General features: G+C 37.9%; 1 protein-coding gene across 1 annotated transcript in view; it reads left to right on the top strand.

Moving 5' to 3' along the window:
- The window catches only part of LOC150107801 (uncharacterized), a 132105-nt gene extending 111102 nt beyond the window's left edge, over positions 1 to 21003 (top strand). Inside the window, exons 4-5 of the mRNA XM_090391557.1 lie at positions 13568 to 13652; positions 17420 to 21003. Coding sequence (XP_090247683.1) covers positions 13568 to 13652; positions 17420 to 18902 — 1568 coding nt within the window. The 3' untranslated portion in view covers positions 18903 to 21003. The remainder of the gene's footprint in view (positions 1 to 13567; positions 13653 to 17419) is intronic.
- The last annotated feature ends 273 nt before the right edge of the window (positions 21004 to 21276 follow it).

Below are 21276 nucleotides of genomic sequence, written 5' to 3'. Positions count from 1 at the left end.
AAACTACTTGATAGCCTGTGGTAGTTGTGTGGGATTCCAAGCCTGATTTTATGCTGTCTTCTTTTTTCGACGTCTTTTACGTGTTCAGACATGCGGATCACCCCCGACCTTTCTGTCTGGCCTACATAACAAATACCACAAGAGCAATGAATCTCATGAACGCCTGGTTTGTTGATGGGATGAAGCGGAGGTTTTGGTGGATGTAAGAATCTGGAAATTGTATGCAATGGTAAAAAAGCCACTTTGATGTTACAGACATCAAGAATGTCTGTAACATTCTTGGATGTAAGGTAGCGTGATTGCGTCCTTGAAATCTTGTTAAATACAGGAGTTGTGGGAGATGTATTAAGAATTTTGTTGATTGTCTTGGGTTCTTCATTCCTATTAATTGACGTACTGGACATCTTGTATGCGTCCTGTTAAGCATGCCTATCTTTTGTAATCGATGAAGGTGTGAAGCGGCCTTTAAAACTCTTCCAGTCGTGGTAGGTCTTCTGTATACCGACAGGATAATCTTTTTGCTTCTTCGTTTATTTCTACGAGGATATCAAGGAAAGACAATTTTTGGTGATCTTCCGGTTCAAGAGTGAATTTTATATTAGGATGCAAGCTGTTCACATAATCTTGAAAATTGATTAACTCATCCATCGTTCCTGATCAAATAAAAATATCCTCGACGTAACGTAACGAAACTTTTGGTTTCTTCTGATTGCATTCGTTTCGAAATCTTCCATAAACAGGTTGGTTAAGGCTGGAGAAAGGGGAAACACATGACAAGTCCTTTTGGTTCCCAATATTTGTGCTGAAATATTAAAAAAAGTGCTTTCCATACAGTGTTTGAATGGTCTTTGTGTTCGGCTAGAAAAGGTTTCTAAGTAGATCCACTGTGCCATTCCTGAGTACATTGATGAAAAGACCGCCTAGATCAAAACTTGCTAAGATTTCTGAAGGCTCTTTATTTATATATTTTACCTTTTCCATAAAATGTAAGCAATTTTTTGCACATGGTTCAGTTTTTCCTATGTGTGATGACACCAGGTTGTTCGATATTTTGCTAAGTTTGAGGTCCTTATAAGGACTGACTTAAAGGGGCGAAGTAAGAATGCTTTTCATCTTTCCCGTTATCTGTAGAGGACAGTGTACGGATAAGGTGTTATTGAGCATTTAAGGCTCTGATCATGGCAGGAGGGTAACAGTAATAGCCGAGCCTCAGTTAGAACTTCATTGACTACAGCATTGCCATCCATTACCCTCCAAGGGTATTGGATTGAATGAATCAATCACCGCATTTCAAGGTCGATTGATTCATCCCTCTGCTAAGTTTGAGGTCCTTATAGTCCTTGTAAGGACTGGCTTAAAGGGGCGAAGCAAGAATGCTTTTAATCTTCCTCGTTATCTGTAGAGGACAGTGTATGGATAAGGTGTTATTGAGCTATTAAAGCTCTGATCATGGCAGGAGAATAACAGCAATAGCCGAGCCTCAGTTAGAACTTCGTTGGCTACAGCATTGCCATCCATTACCCTCCAAGGGTATTGGATTGAATGAATCAATCACCGCATCTCACGGTCGATTGATTCCCAATCTCACTTTTTGTCATTCCTCAAGTTTGAGGTCGGAGAATCTCTCCCATCTATAAGTGGCCTAACGGAATATTTTTTTGTGTAATTTGGTGCGCCATAAATTCTTGAGACTTTTTTGCTAGTATCTCTGACGACTTACGAAACTTGTAGAGTTATAATTGTTTTATTGTTATTATTATTATTACTACTACTAAAGTCGTTATTTACTTTAAAATGTGATCTCAATAACGAAGCTTCCCACAGAAGCGCTAAGACACCGAAACTTACGTTTTCGTTAACAATGAAGTCTATTTATTCATCAGAAAAGGATGGAGTTTGTTGTTATTCATGCGATATGCCATTTCATATTACTTAACCGAATTCTTAATTGTGAATATGACATGTATCCAATATCACATACATTGAGGAGCTGTTTTGTCTCAATCTTCGGAGTGAAACTTTAAAAAAATGATGAAAACTTGATGATAAAAATCGACACAATTATAGTAAAACCAATAAAGATGGTGACGATAGGGATGTCATCTGTTTTTCATTCTTTATCGATCGCTGTGATGAAACGATATATTCACGGGAATATTGCCCCACTACAGGAGGACCCTCGCGAGGGGTTTCCGAGGAGCAAACTATTAAAGTATGTTTACATTCTTTTGGGAAGGCAGTGTGTATATGAAAGCAGCACAGGGAAAATGAACTTTTATTTTCTTTCCCTTCTTCGTTCTCTTCCAAGATTAAAACGCCGAAGAAGAGGATAACGCGAAGATCCCCGCCCTCGAAGACAGACACGTGCGGTGCCCACAAGTCACAACACGCCGCTGGAAAGCATTCGTGCTTCGCTTTTGGCATTGCTGATGCACGTCCCCTCGTCTCGAGACGAAACGGAAGTGGCGATGCTTTTCTAAGAAGTGGCGGCCGTTTCTTACCCTTCACTCTCGATGTTATTTCACCGACTGTTTCTAAAAACGATGCGATGCGCGATTCTCCCATTCAGCTCTTCTTTATGGAATGCAGCGGGGCTTTTACTATGGAAAGGAAGGAACGCAAAAAAAATATAAAATAAATAAAATAAAATAACGATAACACATAAATTAAAAAAAAAATAATAAGAATTTGTTCTCAGATGAAAACTATATTAGCAACATCAGCATACACCAAATGAAAAAAAAAAAAACTGCTGACACAAATGCAGATGAATATTTACATTTGTAGATGCACGTGAATAGCGATGCCTTTAATAGAAAATGGAATTTATTCGGAAGTAAAATGGACAGAAACCTAAAGAAAAGACTAATAAAATGTTATGTGTGGAGGAAAATATATTACTATTTCGAAGGAAAAGTAAACGGAAAAAGGAAGAGTAAGAAAAACAATGCTAGATGACATGCTGAATGGGGACAAAACCTTGAAAGAGAAGGCTCAGAACAGAAGAGAGTGGAAGGAAAGTTTTTGCTACTAAGAGAAGAACCTGCTCAATTGCAGAATACTCAAGAAGAAGAAGATACACGCGTGCGCGCGCGTGTGTGTGTGTTGAATGAGAGGGAAAAAAAGAGAAATATATTAAAAATGAGAATATAAAGCATGAGAGAAACAAAGGAGAGAGAGAGAGAGAGAGAGAGAGAGAGGATGAGAGATAGAAAGCATGAGTGTGAGAGCGATAGACTGAAAGAGAGAATAACGAATGAAAGACAGACGGAAAGAAAGAATGAAAGAGGGAGAGAGAAATAGAAAGAATGAATGGGGATATGAAAAAAAATTGTCTGTGTGAGAGAGAGAGAATGAGTGAGAAAATAGAAAAATAAAAAAAATGACAACAAGAGAAAGAATGAGAAAAAAGAGAGGAGAAAAGAAAGACTGAGATAGAGAGAATAATGAATTAAAGAAAGAGAAATAAGGAGATAAACAGAACATAAAAGGATGAAGGAGAAAGTTATGAATTAAGAGAACGAATATGAAAGAAAGAGAATGTAAAAAAAGTTAGTAAGACGAATGAGAATGAAAGAGCATGCGAGAGAAAGAAAGAATTAAATTGAGGGAGATAGAGCCAGAACAGCACCGCAAATTCATCCTCATGTGGGTCAGTTAGGCTCGTACTTATCAAGGTCTGAATGGCACGCGCAGTGTGAGGAGGTTCGTTTCCCAATGCGAAGTTTATCGCAAGTACTTTGGAATTCCCTGCATGAGTTGACCAATCGCTTTCCAAAGGTGTGCGGATTAGTCATCGTTCTGCACAGAGAGAGAGAGAGAGAGAGAGAGAGAGAGAGAGAGAGAGAGAGAGAGAGAGAGAGAGACGCCATGTTTGGAAGCCCTAAATGACTCTCACCCACTCGGTGATTAAATATTCGGCAACAGATGCGAGTCTCGTAAATTTGTGTCCCCATTTCGGGAAATGTGCCGTCCAGGAGTGGGTGAAGTGAATGTTGTCGGGTAAGGACGGGATCCGCTCCGAGCCAAACGAGTACACTTATTAAGTGTTGGATGTCAAGTGCGTGTAGAAAAGCGCCACGAGCACTTTTCTTCGGCGATGATAGCACGCCTGATTAGCTCGTGTGCTTTCAGCGGCGAACTGTGGAGAGCGATACACATGCACAACCATAATTAAGCGCCCTGTGAATTAATCTTTCCGTTTATTAACCTGCACAATGAACGACATCGTTCTTAAAATAGCTGCACTGCATTACGACATCCAACATCAAAAGCGCTCTTGTATTTCATATTCTGGAATCCAATAACAGAAAACGTATATAGCACTATTATCCATTTGTTGTTTCTTACAGAAATATTGCATGATATTTACAGATGGCGCCACTTTACTTTCTTAAAATTAAAAAAAAAACCTTGAACAAAAAAAAATGTTTTTCTGAGTGCGATTTTTTTTTTTCAACAATTTCGACTCAACTGTTATGTTTCCGCTATTGTTGATTTAAAACACACCAATTACCGTCACGTGATTTGTGGATGACTGACAACAGAAGATGCCTAATACAGAAATATAACCCAGCTGTTGAATTTCACCTAAAAAAATCTTATTAGCTAGTACGTTAGCAGCTTATTCTATGGCACAAATGCACGTTCAAATACATTATAAATAATACAAAGAGCCTGCATTGTTTCATTCGGGTTGTTTTCATTTTTACTTTTTTTGGGGGGGGGGGGGGATATGAATCTTATAAGAAGTGCCGATCCATTCAAAAGTCAAAGATGGGACTGCACTTATTCCCTCATTCTTTGAAAGCTGACTTTAGGATTATTTATGAGAAGAAAAAAAAAAAAAATCTCGCCTTTTCTGAAATGCAGTCTTGAGCTTGTCCTAATTTCCATTCCCATCTTTGGAATTAGCAACACGTTAATTAAAGGGAAAATTGTTTTCGCTGCAAACGTAACTGAGAATGCCTAGAAAGAAGTGCTTTGGTTTTAAGATCGTCATTAACCCATTTATTTCCCCGTTTTCTTTTTCAAATATTACTCTTTGATAGCCAGATGGTCTCGTACGCTTTTTGCTCCGAAGGAAATTTGAATATTCGCACACGCCCAGTGCGGTAATTAGAGGGAGACCAGCGGAGATATCCACAGGTGTGTGCAGTACAATCAGGTTGGGATTGCTTTGGAATTGACGGCCGAAACAACTAAGGCTATGCAGCTGGAGTATTACTGCTATGTATTGCGCATGCTCTTCTGGTTGTTTCCGGTTTGGCTATTTTGTGAGATGAAAAAAAAAAAAAAACAAGTTTCCGGGAGGAAAAATCGTCCGCCTCCGCATGAGACTAGCTAATTCATATTCAATGAAAAAAAATAAATTAATTAAAAAATAAAAGAAAAAGTAAATTTGTACAGGAGAGGATATTTTTGTTGAATATTAATACATTGTTTAGAAACAAGTGATTTTGAATAAAAAAAAAAAAAAATTCAAAACAGGACGCATTCCTTAGTTCTTGGGCATGCGTGATCTCTCCCAGGAGACGTTTTGAATGGAACGAACGCACAATAATATTCTTTTCCCATGTGTAAAAATACACACACACATACTGCATGCAGTCATGGTCTTTCTCTCTCTTTAGGTCGGTTGCGTTTGACCCGCATAAATTAGGCAGTCCGAAGACTGCGGTGAAAACTGTCCTATCTTCGGAAGTGTGTTCTCAGTTCGAAATTGCACGATTTCCTGCACAATTCCAGTGAAGTGCAACCATCTGAAGTTGGATTTCTTCGCACGCTTCACTACAATACCTAATTTTCCATGTTTCGGAGAAAGCAACTTTGACAAGTTTTCAAATTCTTGAAATTTATGGAAGAGAAACTTTGCGAGGCTTGTTTATGGCGGCCATTAAAACGCACAAACAAGCAGCACACGAAATCCGGATATTTAAAGACGTTTCGTATCTTCGTTTGCGCGAAATTCGTACCGATGGGAAGCGAGGCCATTTTGAAGGCTGCGAAATGATTTCCGAACGCACTTAATCCTTGTAAATGCCGCTTTAAAACAGGAAGGAGTTTTACGACGATGCCACCTCGACTCATTTCGTGCTTGGAGCTCCACCCACTGCGACGGCAGTTTGTCGATAAGTGTGTTAAAATAAAAAGAAACACCCCGAGCCACTGGTGCGACTTCACTCATTAATTGCTTGTAGACACGGAAAATGAATTTGGTAGTCGATCCGGATGGCTTGTAAGAGGCGACAGCTTGAAAACTCGGGCTCTGATTCGATTTAGTCAAATTCGGTTACTCTTTCTTCCTTTCTTGGCTTCTTTCTTCGCAGTGTGTGTGTGTGTGTGTGTGTGTGTGTGTGTGTGTGTGTGTGTAGGCGGTGGGTGTACGGTAAGGCCAGACACAATTCTTGGCAGTTTTATTTTTAAAAAGATAACGAGAAAATCAATATCTCTCTCTGGGGTGCCAAATTGTTACAGTTTTATCAAGCAGCATCCCCCTCTTCCCCCCCCGTTAAGTAATCTGCAGAAAGACAGAGAGAGAGAGAGAGAGATGAATGGTGCCTACAACATAATTCAGCACTCATTGTAGCAAAAGGGGTTCTGAAATCATCGCTCTTTAAGGGGATCTGAAAAACGGATTTGTTCAGGGGGGGGCGGTCTATAATTATCATATCACAAAAAATTTAATGCGTATTCTTTGAAAAAAAAATCTTATAGAAATTTTTAGAATGTCGTTCTCATATGAAAATTATGAATTCACATATTCAAAAATCATCATCATAACGCTAATTACTGGTATAAACCATATTGGTCTGTTCCGGTCTTATTATCTATCCAATATCCTTTTTTGAGGTCTACCCTGCCTTCTTTTTCCAATTGGCTTATATTTTAGTATTTGTTTAGGATGTCGGGTGTTGGCCAGTGGTGTGACTAGAGCTTTTGCCGCCCCTCTCAACACACCAAAAATACAACAAAAAGTCAAAATGACGTATAAGGAAATAAATTAAAACACTATGTTTATATTTGAAGTAAAACTTTAGTTTTAAGATTCTAAAATGTTATATTTCTTGCTTTTCTGTTAGCGAAATCGTCGATGACGTTGTCGAAGTCTATTTCATAGTAATGTAGGTAATTCTTAATCAATTTTATTCAAAAAAACTCCTCTCCCAACTAGCAACACTTACAGCAGTTGTGAGGAAAATTCGCAGTAGTATTACAATATTTGGAACCGAGTTCTCGAGACTGTATTTTAGAATTAACTGCAAAGGTTCAAAGAGGTCAAAGCAGTGGCGCACTCGGGATTTAATCTTGGAGGGGGCTGAACACTTAGGATTTAATCTTGGGGAGGGGGGGGGGGGGAAGAGTTGAGTAAACGATTTGAGAATACACACTACGCATCGCATACGACCTATGACTGAGCATCTGCAATGTCACTAATTCATAAGTAGTATAGAAATAGAAGACACCACGCAACATAAATAAAAAAAACAGAATTTTAATTAGGAAAAGATTTTTGGAAAATTTTCCAGTGTTTTTTTCATTTTTCTTTTGGAGGGGACCAGGGCCCCCTTGGCCCCCTCCCTGGGTGCGCCATTGGGTCAAAGTGTTGCCCTGGACGGACTACCCCCCCTCCGCTCCTCCCTAGCTACGCCTCTGGTGTTGGCCATTCGGTTTACATGTTCAATCCGTTTTTGTTTATAATTGTTTAGTTTTTCTTTTATTGATTTTCTTTTTAGTTCTTTTAAAATGTCTTCGTTCCTTTTTTGATCTAATAATGTGTCTTTTGCAGTTCTTTCCATAAATCTCATTCACTTGTTTTTATTCTTTCTTTATCTTGTTTGTTTATTACCCAGATTTCACTGCCATATAATGTGGGCACTGCTAAAGTATTGGATATTTTCAAACGTGTTTCTTTTTGTACTGTATTTGGGCTGAGTGTTCTATTTATCAGGCTTGTAATTCTGTAAAAAAATTTAAATTTTTAATTTTGTCTTTTTCTCCTTCATATGATATTTCACATCCAAGATAACTGAAGGTATTTATCTGTTCTGCTATTTTATTATTCGAACACTTCGAAATCTTGGAAAAAAGTAAAAAGTTGAAAACTAACTGAATTCGATTGTTGATTTATTTTACAAAAATCAAAACAAGAAATTTTCGAATATCGTTTGGAGTTAATTGAATTTTTAAATGCAACACGTCATATAATTATTAAATTTTTTAAAATTACATTTCCGATGGTGGATGAAGTCTTGAAGCCTTGTGGCGATAAGTTGTCCAAAAAGTGTCCATGCAAGGAGAATCCTAATGCAAGAGAAAAATAAATAAATATTTTTAATCACAACAGTCATTAAATCAGATGGTGCTTGACAATGGATTTATTGGGAAATATCAATTATTGGAGTCACGTGAATAACAGCGGATATTTAATGTTTGTTCCTGTTAGTGAGGCATTCGCTTCCATTAAATGATTATTAAATGATTTCATTAAATGATTTCAAAGAACAACTAAATTTATAGGATTTCAAGTTTGGTGTTTCACAGTATGACAGACATCGTGTGTTGACCAGCTTGCTCATTGTATTACTGCGAACGACTGCGGAGGCTCTGTTCAGGGAAAGGAAGGACAGTGTGCTCAATTAGTTTCTCCCACGGCATAATCAGAGAACTGTCTTCGACTGTTAAACATTTAACATTAACATCATTCACGATGGTGCATTTCCCGAATGTATACGCACCACTAAAATGTGCTTCGTGTTGTGTCCCATAGGCGTGTAGTGCCTCTCGTCTGGTTGAAGGATTTTTTTTAAATTAGATATTTGGAATCGCCATTAATATTTGTTGAGCTCAATTCTGATTTAAAGTGGTCCGTTTTTAGTAGCATAATGAGATTTAAATTGGAAGTGAAACTGCTCAACAAAGTTTAGTAAAACTTTCAAACTAAATTTCAGCAGAATCTGTCAACCAGAGTCCAATAATAATTTACGTATGGACAGAACGAATCCCAATGGGTGATTGTATGTTTTGTTAAGTGTCCCTAAAAGTGTTATCCCTTCAGCTGTTGCGACGATGGACAGTATCACTACACCAGCATGCATTGCGAAACGCACCTTCTGATAATTTTCGTTTCCATTTTTGTTATCAACGAAAAGAACTGCATTGACACCGAACAAGACCGCAAAGTATACTTCATAAATGAAATACATGTCGCTCTCAGAGGTGTCTGAAACCTCTTTCTGCGGGTTTCAGGCTTTATACATTTATTTTATTCCCACAGTCAGTAGAAATATTACACGAAGTTCTCTTTAATGTCTTTTAATCAAATGTAACGACATGAAGTAGGGCAGGTTGCTGCCCCGTTCGTTAAAGATAATTGCAGGATGATTTGTGCCAATCCGAGAGTCGCACTTCGATTTTATATTACATCATGCGAGTCACGTGATTCGTTTTATGCGTTCATCAACCACCATTTCCTGTTATGAACGCCCTGTTTGGTTCCCCTCATTTCAAGCACTGCTGAGTAAACAGTTCTTCGCTATTATTAATAATCTCTCTCTCTCTCTCTCTCTCTCTCTCTCTCTCTCTCTCTCACACACACACACACACACACACACACACACACACACACACACACACACACACACACACACACACACACACACACACACACACACACACACACACACACACACACACACACACACACACAATAAGCGATATTCACTGACCTACTGTTCGCATGCAGTACCGAATAGACCCTCATCAAAGGTCTAAATGCCTTCAATGATAACAGTACTGCAATGCGTTTCAGTCTTTCTAACATCATCCACAATGGAATAAAATAAGTAAACAAATAAAAAAAAAGTGCTGCTCAAATAAAGTCCGTGACTATTTTAACTGTAAGAAACAACAAAACTGATCGTAAAGATTGGGGGCATCAAATTCCTAAGTAAAATTAAAAATATATATATAAATAATAATATGTAATTAAAATACTAATAAAAGTTTGAACAGTATTATTGAAGAACTGAAGTACAAAAAAAAAAAAAAAAAAAGAAATATTTAAAAAAACTTAGTAATTACACTTTGATCATTCAGACATTTGTTTAAGAACCATGCAACCGGCATTTATGCCCACACCAAATAAAAAAGCTGTTTTTTTAATTTTTTTCTTCTATTTTTCTCGACATATATACTCCACAATTTCTAGAATTAATTCAGAAATTTCCGTAGCCAAATATCTCTTGTAGCAGAGTCATGTTTTTGCTTACAGCCATGAATGGCATTCTTAAGTCTATAAAAGTATTAAAGTCTACGCCACTATACATATAACTGAGTAAGAATCTGATTTATTTATTTATTTAGCGTATGACATAATAAAGACACATGACATCAGAATATATAAATACATATTGTGCAGACAATAAAAATGAAACAAGCAATGCACATATACAAATATCAGTTTAAAAAAAGGTCTAAAATTTTAAGTCTAGTTCAGATAGCCAATCAAGAGCTGAAGGATCTGACTCAAAAAAGTCTCTCAGGTCACCAGGGTGGGCTGTTATGCTGCAGTTCTCCACAATGTGCCGGATGGTTTGATTTATGATCCCACAGTCACATTGGGGTGTAGGTGATCTTCCCCCACTTGTATAAGCTGTCTGCGCAGATACCATGTCCTGTGCATATCCTATTTAAGCTTTTCCATAGATGACGTGGGAGCTCAATCCCTTTTGGATTTTGGTTGGGAAGGATATACTTGTTTAAGTCTGGTGGCGATTTTTCTTTCCAAGTTTCTAGCCATTTTGATTAACATTGAAATTGCTATTGACTAGTTCTCCAGCCAGCATTAGTGGAGACCGTTGGGATTTAAAGCGATTCATGTTTATATATGGGAGGTCTTCATGTATCGGCAACAGGGGACTGCTGTTTATTTATTTTTATTTTTTGTATTCTTTTACTAGAGCATTTTGTCTGCGTAAGTTCGGTGGTGCAATATTGCTCAAAGTTGAGAGCCAGTAGAGGGAGTGGATTTGACACAACTTGTTATTGTCCTCATCGCTGCATTTATTTGTGTGTCGAGTTTCTTGATATGATGACTGTTTAGCCATACTGGTGAACAATATTCTGCCGCAGAGTAGACTAAGGCCAACTTGGAGTATCGCAGTGTAATAGCAGAAGAACCCCATGTAGAACCACACAGTTTTTGTATGATGTTATTACGGGTTCTGATCTTTAAAGAGAGATTCTCCAGATGTCTTTGAAAAGATAGTGTTCTGTCCAGGGTAACACCCAGGGAAATCTTGGTGCTGCACAATTGTGTTGTTAAAGCTGACCTGAAGTTTCCTATTTGGTGTTTAGGTGTAAAGAGCTAACTTCGGTCTTATTGAGGTTTGGTGTTAGTCTCCATTTATGAAAGTATTCCCCAATGGTTCTAAGGTCATTTGTGAGAATATCTTCTTTTACTTCAATGCACTTGTGTTGGATGGCGAGGGCTATGTCATCAGCATAAGCAATTTTTTTTTTGACCTAGTTGTCGATAGATCAGATGTATATAAGTTGAATAAAATTGGTGCTAATACTGAGCCCTGTGGGAGCCCAATGTTCAGCTTTCTCAGTTTGCTCATTTTGTTTTCCCAGTACCACATGGAAGAACCTGTCAGAAAGCATGTTACCAATAAGTCTTATGATGAATTGGCATGGTATGACTTGTATCAGCTTGTATAGCATCCCCTCTTTCCATACCGTGTCGTATGCAGCAGTAAGGTCAACAAACACAACAGAGGTTTTCAAACATCTCTGCAAGCCTGCTTCGAATCTGAGTTTTGCTATATCAGCACAACACAGTTAAGATAATTGAGAAAAAAAAAAGTAACAAACAAGATCTCTTTTGGTTGCATTTTATTTTATTTTGATTTAATAACCCCACATTTCTTCAGCATAAAGGTTATCTCATCTGGATAACCTTTTCCTCCACTAGCAATAACGAAATCCCGTTTTCGAAATCAGTGGCTTAGTTTATAAGGCTTCAGATATTCTGTTTGAGCTACCAATGCTAATCTCATAATTCTTTCATCTTAAGCCATCTTTCCGTGCTTGATAAGGATCTCTTCGAGAAAGATCAGTCACTAAAATGAGATTTATTACTCGTTCGTTTTGGCGAATTTTGAAAGGGTTGGAATTTTTGTTACTACAGCATACCTGCACACGATAACATAAAAGTTAATTTAAAGAAAATGAGACCCTCTTAAAAAAAAGTCAGAATAGAAGACATTCTCCTTAGGAAAACTATCTAAGAAAACCTAAACAAATACAGACAAAATGGGATAGAACTTATACACTCAATGGCCAACACCTGATATCTTAAACAATTAATAAAATATAAACTGATTGGGAAGTGAAGGCCAGGTTGACCTCAAAAAAGGATATTTGATGGAAAATGAGATCGGAACAGATCATAAGGTTCATAGCACGGGAGGCTCGTGCATGGGCACTGCGGAACTCCAGCATCCCCAATTTTTCCTCGTTATATAAATATATTTGTTCATTTATTTATATTTGTTTGTAATATTCAATTTTATCAACAATCCTATACAGTTCTCTTATTTCGCATAAAAATGATAAAAATCCATCTTGTAGCACTTAGGAGGGCGAAGGACGCTAGCAGCAGTGGGTTTACCACAATGTCATATTGCTACGCGTGCAAGCATATGCACGTCATAGCGAGATGCGAGCTATTAGCGTAATGCGGCACTGTCCGTCACGCAGTTCCACTATTGTTTATATGCAGTTTGCACCAGTAGTAGAGTGTTCGTAGTGCTTATCGTGTTTATTCCGTCTCTTTAGATATTTGGACATTACAATTAAAGGATTTAATTGTAATGTCCTAAAATTGTAAATCCATTCCTTTAATTACAATTAAAGGAATAGATTTTATTTTTAAGTGATTTTGAATTATACCAAACTGTGGTAATTTTATCGATAATAAACAATAGTTTTTCATGTTTATTTTTATTTTTAATTTTTACCATAATTTTGATATTTTATCCAAACACGTATGCACTGTACTTACTGTGTGTATGTGTATTTCGAAAGTTGCAGCACCCCCACGATTTCAAGACACGTGCCGCCACTGGTCCATAGCCATATTTAGGTTATTATGATGATATAAAAAATCTCAATCCTCATCACTCAAGTCTACAACTGAAGGCGCTGTTCTGTATGCTTCTTCCACGGTGAGAAGCATGTGGAACAGCCCAACACACTTCTATTTTGAATTCATACTTTGAATTGTTTTGTTTCAAATTTGAAATAAAACCGAGCGACCATTTAGCGATTCTCTTTCTACGCATACGAAGTTTCAAAATTGCCAATACCGTCGTATTAGCAATTCTAAAACTTTGACTTCAGAAAGGTTTTTCTAGTAAGCATTTTAAAATCAAATTTGTTCAATTCACATTGACATACAGCTCAGAAGCGAGCTCTAGTTTCGCTGGCGTATTTATCCAACACTTTAATTTAATAAAAATCAGTACGATCCAAATAAAACGGTTCACCTTTCCTTTTGTAGGTCATCGGGTTTCCACATCAGCCAAGTTGACGATGCAACAAGTAAAAGGAGGTGGTGCGCCGCAAATGCAGGTCACATACAACAGGTAAGTTCACATTCTACCCCACCCCTACATCGTTGTGGACTAAGACATCTTGTAGGTGTTTCCACCGTGCATGATTACAGTTATATATTCTATGATGCTTTGAGACTAAGTTTACATCTACTTTTAATGTTCAAATAATAGCAGGCAATTTAAAATTACAATAAAAATAAAAATTATAAAAATGCTTAAATGCCGTATACTTCGTTTATCCCTGTTAAAATGAAAAATTCTTTCCTAATTTAGAAACGTGTGTGTGTGTGTGTGTGTGTGTGTGTATATATATATATATATATATATATATATATACATACACACATATATATATGGGTGTGCACACACACACACACACACACACACACACACACACACACACACACACACACACACACACACACACACACACACACACACACACACACACACACACACACGCACCTGGGGTAGAATGGATGTCAATGGAAAGCAGAGAAAAAAAGAATTTCAAAACAGACGTTATTATAAGATGCCACATCAATGTCCCATCTGTTTATAAAATTTGTAAAAGGTGGCATCACTTAAAATCAACTGCAAGCTAAATTATCAGTCGATGGAAATAGAAGGCGCCCACCTCAGCTTGGAAGGAAAATGAGGAAAATCATCTTCCTAGGAAGAAAAAGAATGATTTCCTTCCTAGGAAAAAGGAAAACCCAGAAAGGATTTTCTTTTTTGGGAGGAGGAGGATCCAGAAAGATCATTTCGACGGGTCAAAGGATGCCCAGAAATGGTACGGCAGTCTTGGCATTTCATCTACAAATGAGTAATCAGCAGCGCAAAGAGTCTGTAGGAAGGACAGCTGCATATTAGACAAACATCAACCATGGTAATGAACAGAGCGGACCGTTTTAGTCAAAACATCGCGCTTAGTCCGTGGACCCTTAAAAGTCTGGTATGAAACAGGGAACGAATCTGTCATAAAATCACTATTTTGGGAAAACTATTAAGAAATCAAGTACAATGGTTTTATCACTGTTGCATGTTATTGATGCGGATGGTAAAGATATCTAAGGTGAGGAGTTTTTATAAGTAGCTTCAGAGCAATTACAGAGTGAGTGGAATAGATTACTCCCTCTGGCAGTAAGTGAAACATCAATGAACGAGTTCAAGTAAAGGTAATCGTCTCTGAAAGATGTTATAGTTTAGTTTTAGACAGTTGATGAGTATTAAGTGAAATAACATGTAGTATATGTAGAGTTGGTCTTCTGCAATGAGTCTGGACTGAATGGAAATACCAAAATAATAATAAGAAGAAGAATCGATAGTTCTAGGACAGCTATCAGTGACGGCTAGGGATGAAGACTGGCTGCCAACCAATCTTCAAAACGTTAGTTAGGGCTAAACGACCTCACCATTTTTCTTTTTGGAAATAAGAGCTTAAAAGTAGGAACTTTTTTTAAAAAAAATCGAATAAATAATGTAATTTCATGAATTTCCTGTTTCTTCATGTCAGAAAGGTAGTCAACAAAAATAGGAGACAATTTGCGACACTTTTATAAAGTGGAGAGAAACCAGTCAGTCGAACTTCATTAATGCACATCCTAACGTAATGTACGGTGAAAGTGTTTAGTGAATTAACGACATTTTTGATTTAATGATAATTCAATAATCGTTTTTTTTTATTTTTTTTTCAAATATTCGCAAAACTTTCGCCACATTATTTGTGCTGTTTTTATTGACATCGGCCAGTGGAATTCGTTAATATATTACTTGAAGACTCGTAGCGGACAGTTTTTTAAGTACTTATTTTAATGACAATCTATAGGGATTTTTGCTTCTTTTTGGCATAACTAAGAATTATGCCCACCATAAAAACAAATGACACATCAACTGCAGACTCGGAGTCTGGCACACTTCAGCAAACTAATCAATATGTACACTTCCTATCTCGAAGTAATGGTGAAAGTATTTTAATAATTAAGGATTTTTTTTAGTATTTCCTGTTTTATGCCATTTTGGCGCGTTACACGCCTCTGAAGTGAAACTCAAAGGCCGTAAATATTTACCAAATAAGCCTATTTGGAGAACTAGAGAAGGAAGGAAAAAAGGAAAGAAGTGATAGAGTTTGTTCAACACGGCGGGTGGAATACTTTATGAAAATTTATTGTGAAAGCGGTTACGAGATGAGAGTAGAAAAGCAGAATAAATGGTAGTCACTTCTGAGAGTCTTTCACGAAGTCTTACCAATTGATGTGTGCAGAAAAAAAAAAAAAAAAAGAGAGAATTCAGAGGAACTGTGGTTTGTGCGCAAATTCACAGTCGCTGCACAATATAGAAAGCATGAAGGAATTGCTAGTCGATCGTGTGCTAATTTTTTTTTTTCTTTCTTTCTGGAAATAAAAGAATCTGTGGGTTGCTTGGGAGTGGAATTTCGAAGCGGTTTTCACTGCTTGATGAACAGCTATAGATAAGGAGATGTGGAAAGGAGCGATACATGAATGAGCCGGCGATGGGAGGCTATTGATTGGCGCTTAAAACGAGCAGCTCTACGGTGATGAAGTAAATAGCCGAATCTGTAGAACAGCAATTACAACCAGTGAACTTGAAAACGGGTTGTGGGCAATGGGATTCTTGTTCGTGGTAATTAACTAGAAATTAATATGAAACCTTATTGACGGTTTTTTGATTTTTTACAAGTTTATTATGAGACCTCATGTGCATGTGTTAGTGCTTCTTTGGCCGCAGCACTCTTGTCCTAATCCCGGCTTACAAATTTACACTTAAATTGATCTTTAAGCTTGGCGAAATGTATCACACTTATATAGATTGTAATTTGTCTTGCAGAAATCACGTTCGACCTTTTTCGGATCGAAGTCCACATATGTTTTTCTAAAACTCACTGCGAGTAAGATACATCCGGTAATTAAGCGTTGCAATAATGCGATGATCCTTCGACAAACATAATGTTCATATAATAATTGTTGCACAGTTATTCCCTCCCGGTAAGAAAAAAGAGTAAAATTGGACTCGCATTCCCATGCTCTGATTGAATGAAAGAACAACTACATGCGCTGTTTTGGGATGCGTTGACAAATCAGACAGCTGGAGCAATAAGCTCATGCATATAACGGTTGGAGTTCTTTTTGAAGTTTAATAGCACCTGTTACGCTTTTACTGCAGTTTTAATGCACTGATTTTTGCAGCGCCATCTCAATGATTGTGTTTTCTATGCCATAAATTTGAGAAATCAGTAATGCAGCATCACTGAATCATCCAAGAGATATTGCTAGTCGGCACATCTGTTTTAATTTTTCGTTATTAGTTTCTTTTTTTTTTTTTTCATTGAGAAGATAATATGTTACTAAAGGGCTTCGGAAAGTAAGAAGTTCCACTAGATTTTAAAAACACCACAGTGTGAGGAGTGTTGTGCGCTGGCAGTTTCAGTGCACCAGCAGCACATTGGCACTGATGTGTCGTCGTCCAAATTAATATTACAGATCGCACTCACCTCACTTGGTCATAAATTCGTATGTAGCATTGTGCTAAGACAATGCCAGAGAAAAAAGAATGGGACGGAAGAAAGAGGACCACTTTTAATTGAAGGAAATGTTCTTGAAATGAAACGAGAGGACCTCTTAGTTGAACGTGCATTTCATTTATATTTAGTCGTTATTTTTATAAATATATTTAGAAAAGTTTTAAACAAAACTAATTTCAGTTGAATATTTGCTATTTCTTTAAGGATTTTGTATCCTCGAAGTGACTAAAGAGATTTTTTTTCCTTTGTTTCCCAGGGCTCCCATCGCTTCATTTGGTACGACACTCGACGTAAGACCGTCCAGCGTTCCCACGTCGCCTCAGATTCGTCGACGTTCTTTCCCCTCTCCGCAACCCGATCCCCGTCGCTGCTCCAATCCAGACATCGATTACGCAACTTTAGACGGCCGAGATTTATCGCGGGGCCCCTCGAGAAACTCGCACTGCAGTGACGATTCTTCAGCTTCCAGTGCCAGCATCCACCTCCGCAGTGATAGTCCCGATCCCGTGCGGCGATCTCAAGACATATCTAATATAAAACATCCCAATCACACCAACATCCACTGCATCAACTCGGCGGACAGTTCTTCGGAATATTCAGAAGGGGAAGGAAAAGCCACAAGAATGTCGGGCGGACGACAGAGAAAGATGTCCCCCAGAAAAATGAGAACGAGTGAGGATATGAATGGAGAGGATCTCCACACGGTTCCGTCTTCTTGGAGGTATTCACCCCAACCTCCGGAAGTAATCGGCAACTCTCTGAAAACAACAGAAGTTGACAGGACTGTCACGAATACTCCGAAACTTCCAACTCGTTATCGAAGTGGTTCTACCGACAGCCCAGCTCATCTCGATGTGAAGTTCAACTCAAGCAGCAGATCAGGGAGCAGAGACACGTCGCCTGTCATCAGCCGAATTCCAACTTTCAACTTTTCGGAAGGATCGAGGAAATTGGTGTACGGACAGAAATCGCAGAGTTCCGAAGATTTATATCGCAGCCGATCGCCGTGTGGACCTCATTATGCCCAACGCTCCCGAGGTTCATCTCCGCTCAGCAGCCCTTATAGAGGTCGAAGAACATCTGCCGATTCCGCGGAGTATTTTGCACAGGGAATTCCTCGAAGTCGCTCTCAAGCTAGCGAAGGTGGCGAAAAAGGATTCTCGTTTGATCGCGGAGGGCCAGGAAGGTACTCGTACAGGTCGCCAAGAAATGCTCAAATTCGCCCGAAAGTGGACACAGGAAACAAAACGTGGACTTTTCGTCAACGTTCTCAAAGACCTTCCACTAGTCCCGAAACTTTCAGATCATCAGGGCTCAAGGGCCCCCAGCAGCAAAGGACACAAAAGACAATAGACACGAATCTTAACAGATCTCCTCGACACCAATCAAAACCCATTTTACATTCCGGCAAGCAGATATCGCCCTTACTAGAAAAAATGCTTCAAGACGACGATTTGGATTCGGACGAAAAGATTCTCAAGAGAATGGAAATGCTGATCAATCAGTATAAAGCTAAAGTGGAGAAAAAACTGAAAGAAGAAGAACAATTGCATGCCGGTACAGGTGATCATCCATCTCTCACGGATCCCTTTCCGCCACATTCGGAGAAAAGAAGTTCCATCGAAGCGGATTATCTTCCTCGATCTACGAGCCCGTCTAGACCGAAATCGAGGAACGATTCCATAGGAAATTCGCCTTCTAAAATCCCACTTCCCACGTGGCAGCAGAGAAGAGACTGAAGGTCTGCGAAATTCTAAATTGTTTGCTGTATTTTGGTGCTGGATTGCAGTTCTGGGGTCAAAGCTCCAGACAATCTGGACCCGGCGGTCGACAATCTCAAGACACCCAACGAACTGGTCGGGTTGTGTTATGACAACTAACAGCACTAACAACCAGACGATTATTTTATGTTGTTGTTAAATGCTTTTGTTTTACAAAAGTTAAATCGTGTTTCCACTTAAGTCTACAATTATTTCTACGTTACGAAAACCCGGCCGCGCTTTCAAAGCGGGTTTGGCTCATTAACATTCCTTGTGTTAACCAATCAGCACAGTAAGCGATGACGAACGAAAACTCAGGTTAAGTATGTCGCAAAGTGAAGAAGGGCAGCCACGTTTCACCCCATCCCAACCCGAAATGTTTTTCTTTGTTTTTCAAAATCATTTTAATCACCCGACAGTTCTGATACAGCAGAAATAGGAAAAATAATTAGTCTCTCTTTCTCTCTCTTCTGAGGTATCAACGTTAGTTTAAAACAAAATTTAGCCGTGTTCTTTTTTTATTTTGAATAACAAATGACAGATTCTGATTCTCAAAATTGTATCCGTCAATCAAAAATTTAATTTTCCTTCTGGGTGACGAATTCTGGTTGATGTTAATAAAGGAAAGAGTGAAATCAAGGCACACATCGAAAAGCAACTTGCCTAAATATTGATCGAATGTCAACATTCGCATTACGAAGTTTCTTTCCTACAGTCTGGTGTCGCATAATTTGAGAAAGTTGCTACTTCTCTAAAATTATCCATCAGTGTTGGTGATCTTGTACTGCTTTACTCCGGATTGGGTTTGGAAGCAGAAAGCTATAATTCAGTTTCTTAAAATTTAATTTTAAATAAGACATACATGGAAAAGAAGCGTTAAGTTTTGAAATCACTAGTTAGCCATGAATAGTAAAGATAATATTTTACAGAGTCAAACTTTATATGTCAGCAACTACTCAAAGTAACTACTGGAACACACACGCACACAAACACCTTTTTTTGCCGTAAGAGGGAGCGCAAAACTGTTGTAATTTGTTTTGTGTCTGGTGGCCCGCCCTAGGGTGGAAGTTCCGATGCTTTTTTTTTTTTATGGACACAAAAAAAATCTAATCCATAGTTGTTAGGTGTGTGTTTTCAGTCTTTGTTCAAGAGACATGTTTGTCTAAAAGTGTCAGACTCCTTTCTTCCTCCCCTCCAGAAACATTATCTTGTATAAACAGTCCGCGGTATGTATAACTAATTAATTTATGCATTATTTACTTATTGTTGTTTAGCGAACGTCTGAAATTGTAAAACCACCTGAATGTATTCAGTATATTTTATCATCTTTGAAAGAATGTCATAAGTCTAAAAATCGAATCCTCTCCAACGAGGTTTATATTCGAATAACTTACCGTGCGAAAGTTTGCTAAAATGATATCTATTTTTTGGTTGGGGATCGGGGAAGGGGTGATGTAAGGATTTTTCAGAAGGCAGTACAAAAATTATGCAATGTGTTTCCACTTCCTTTTGACTACGAAATCATCGCAGAGTTAGTAAACTGTGCACGAAATATTTATAGAGGATACAACTGAAAATTAAACACAAAAATCAGACAAAGAAGCAGATATATTCAAATAGATACGTCTCACTGATGTTCCTATAACTTATACGCTCGCGCCACCTATCGTTTAGGACATAAAAGCCTAGAATATGCGTCTATCATGAAATTTCCAGTTACTTCCATAATACTCAGTTCCCAGCTATGCCAGAAATAAATGAAATTATTTTAATGATTTTAATCGAACAGAAAATGTACGATATTTTGTGTAGAATTTGTCCGCAATATGAATGCCATTTTCATGCTCAGCGTACTTGAGTTGCTAACTGTTATATTTAACATTAGCAATTCCTTTTCAGGTCCCGTAAAGTACGCAAAAAGTGTCGATAAGTGAAAAAAATGAATTTATTGATTATCAAAAACGTGCCATGAAACGATGCAACTTCTCGTATTGCATTCGACAAAATTCCATGGTTAAAAAAAAAAAAAAAAAAAAAAAATTAAAAATGAAATGAAGGATTCCCATAAGAATAAATAGCAGTATGGAGGTATTCTTTGTCGAAAGTTAGAAAATCTGAAGCTTGTTCGTACCGAATAAATTAGATATAAAAATGATAAACAAGCACAATATTCAAAATAAAACGCATATTAATAACATTTGTAGAAATAAAAAAGAAAAGAAATTGCTTAAAATCTGAAGGCATTTGGCAACAAATAGTTCCTTCATTTCTCTCGTTAGGATGCGCTCAAGTTGAAAAAATAAGCTTCGCCCATTGTCTGTCCCCAGTTGCTTATAAAACTGAGTATTATTCT

The sequence above is a fragment of the Typopeltis vanoorti genome, chromosome 4 (assembly GCF_054136105.1).
Source record: "Typopeltis vanoorti isolate ZY-2024b chromosome 4, IOZ_Tvanoo_1.0, whole genome shotgun sequence".
In the NCBI taxonomy this organism is placed as follows: domain Eukaryota; kingdom Metazoa; phylum Arthropoda; class Arachnida; order Uropygi; family Thelyphonidae; genus Typopeltis; species Typopeltis vanoorti.
This window is presented reverse-complemented; position numbering and strand designations above follow the sequence as displayed.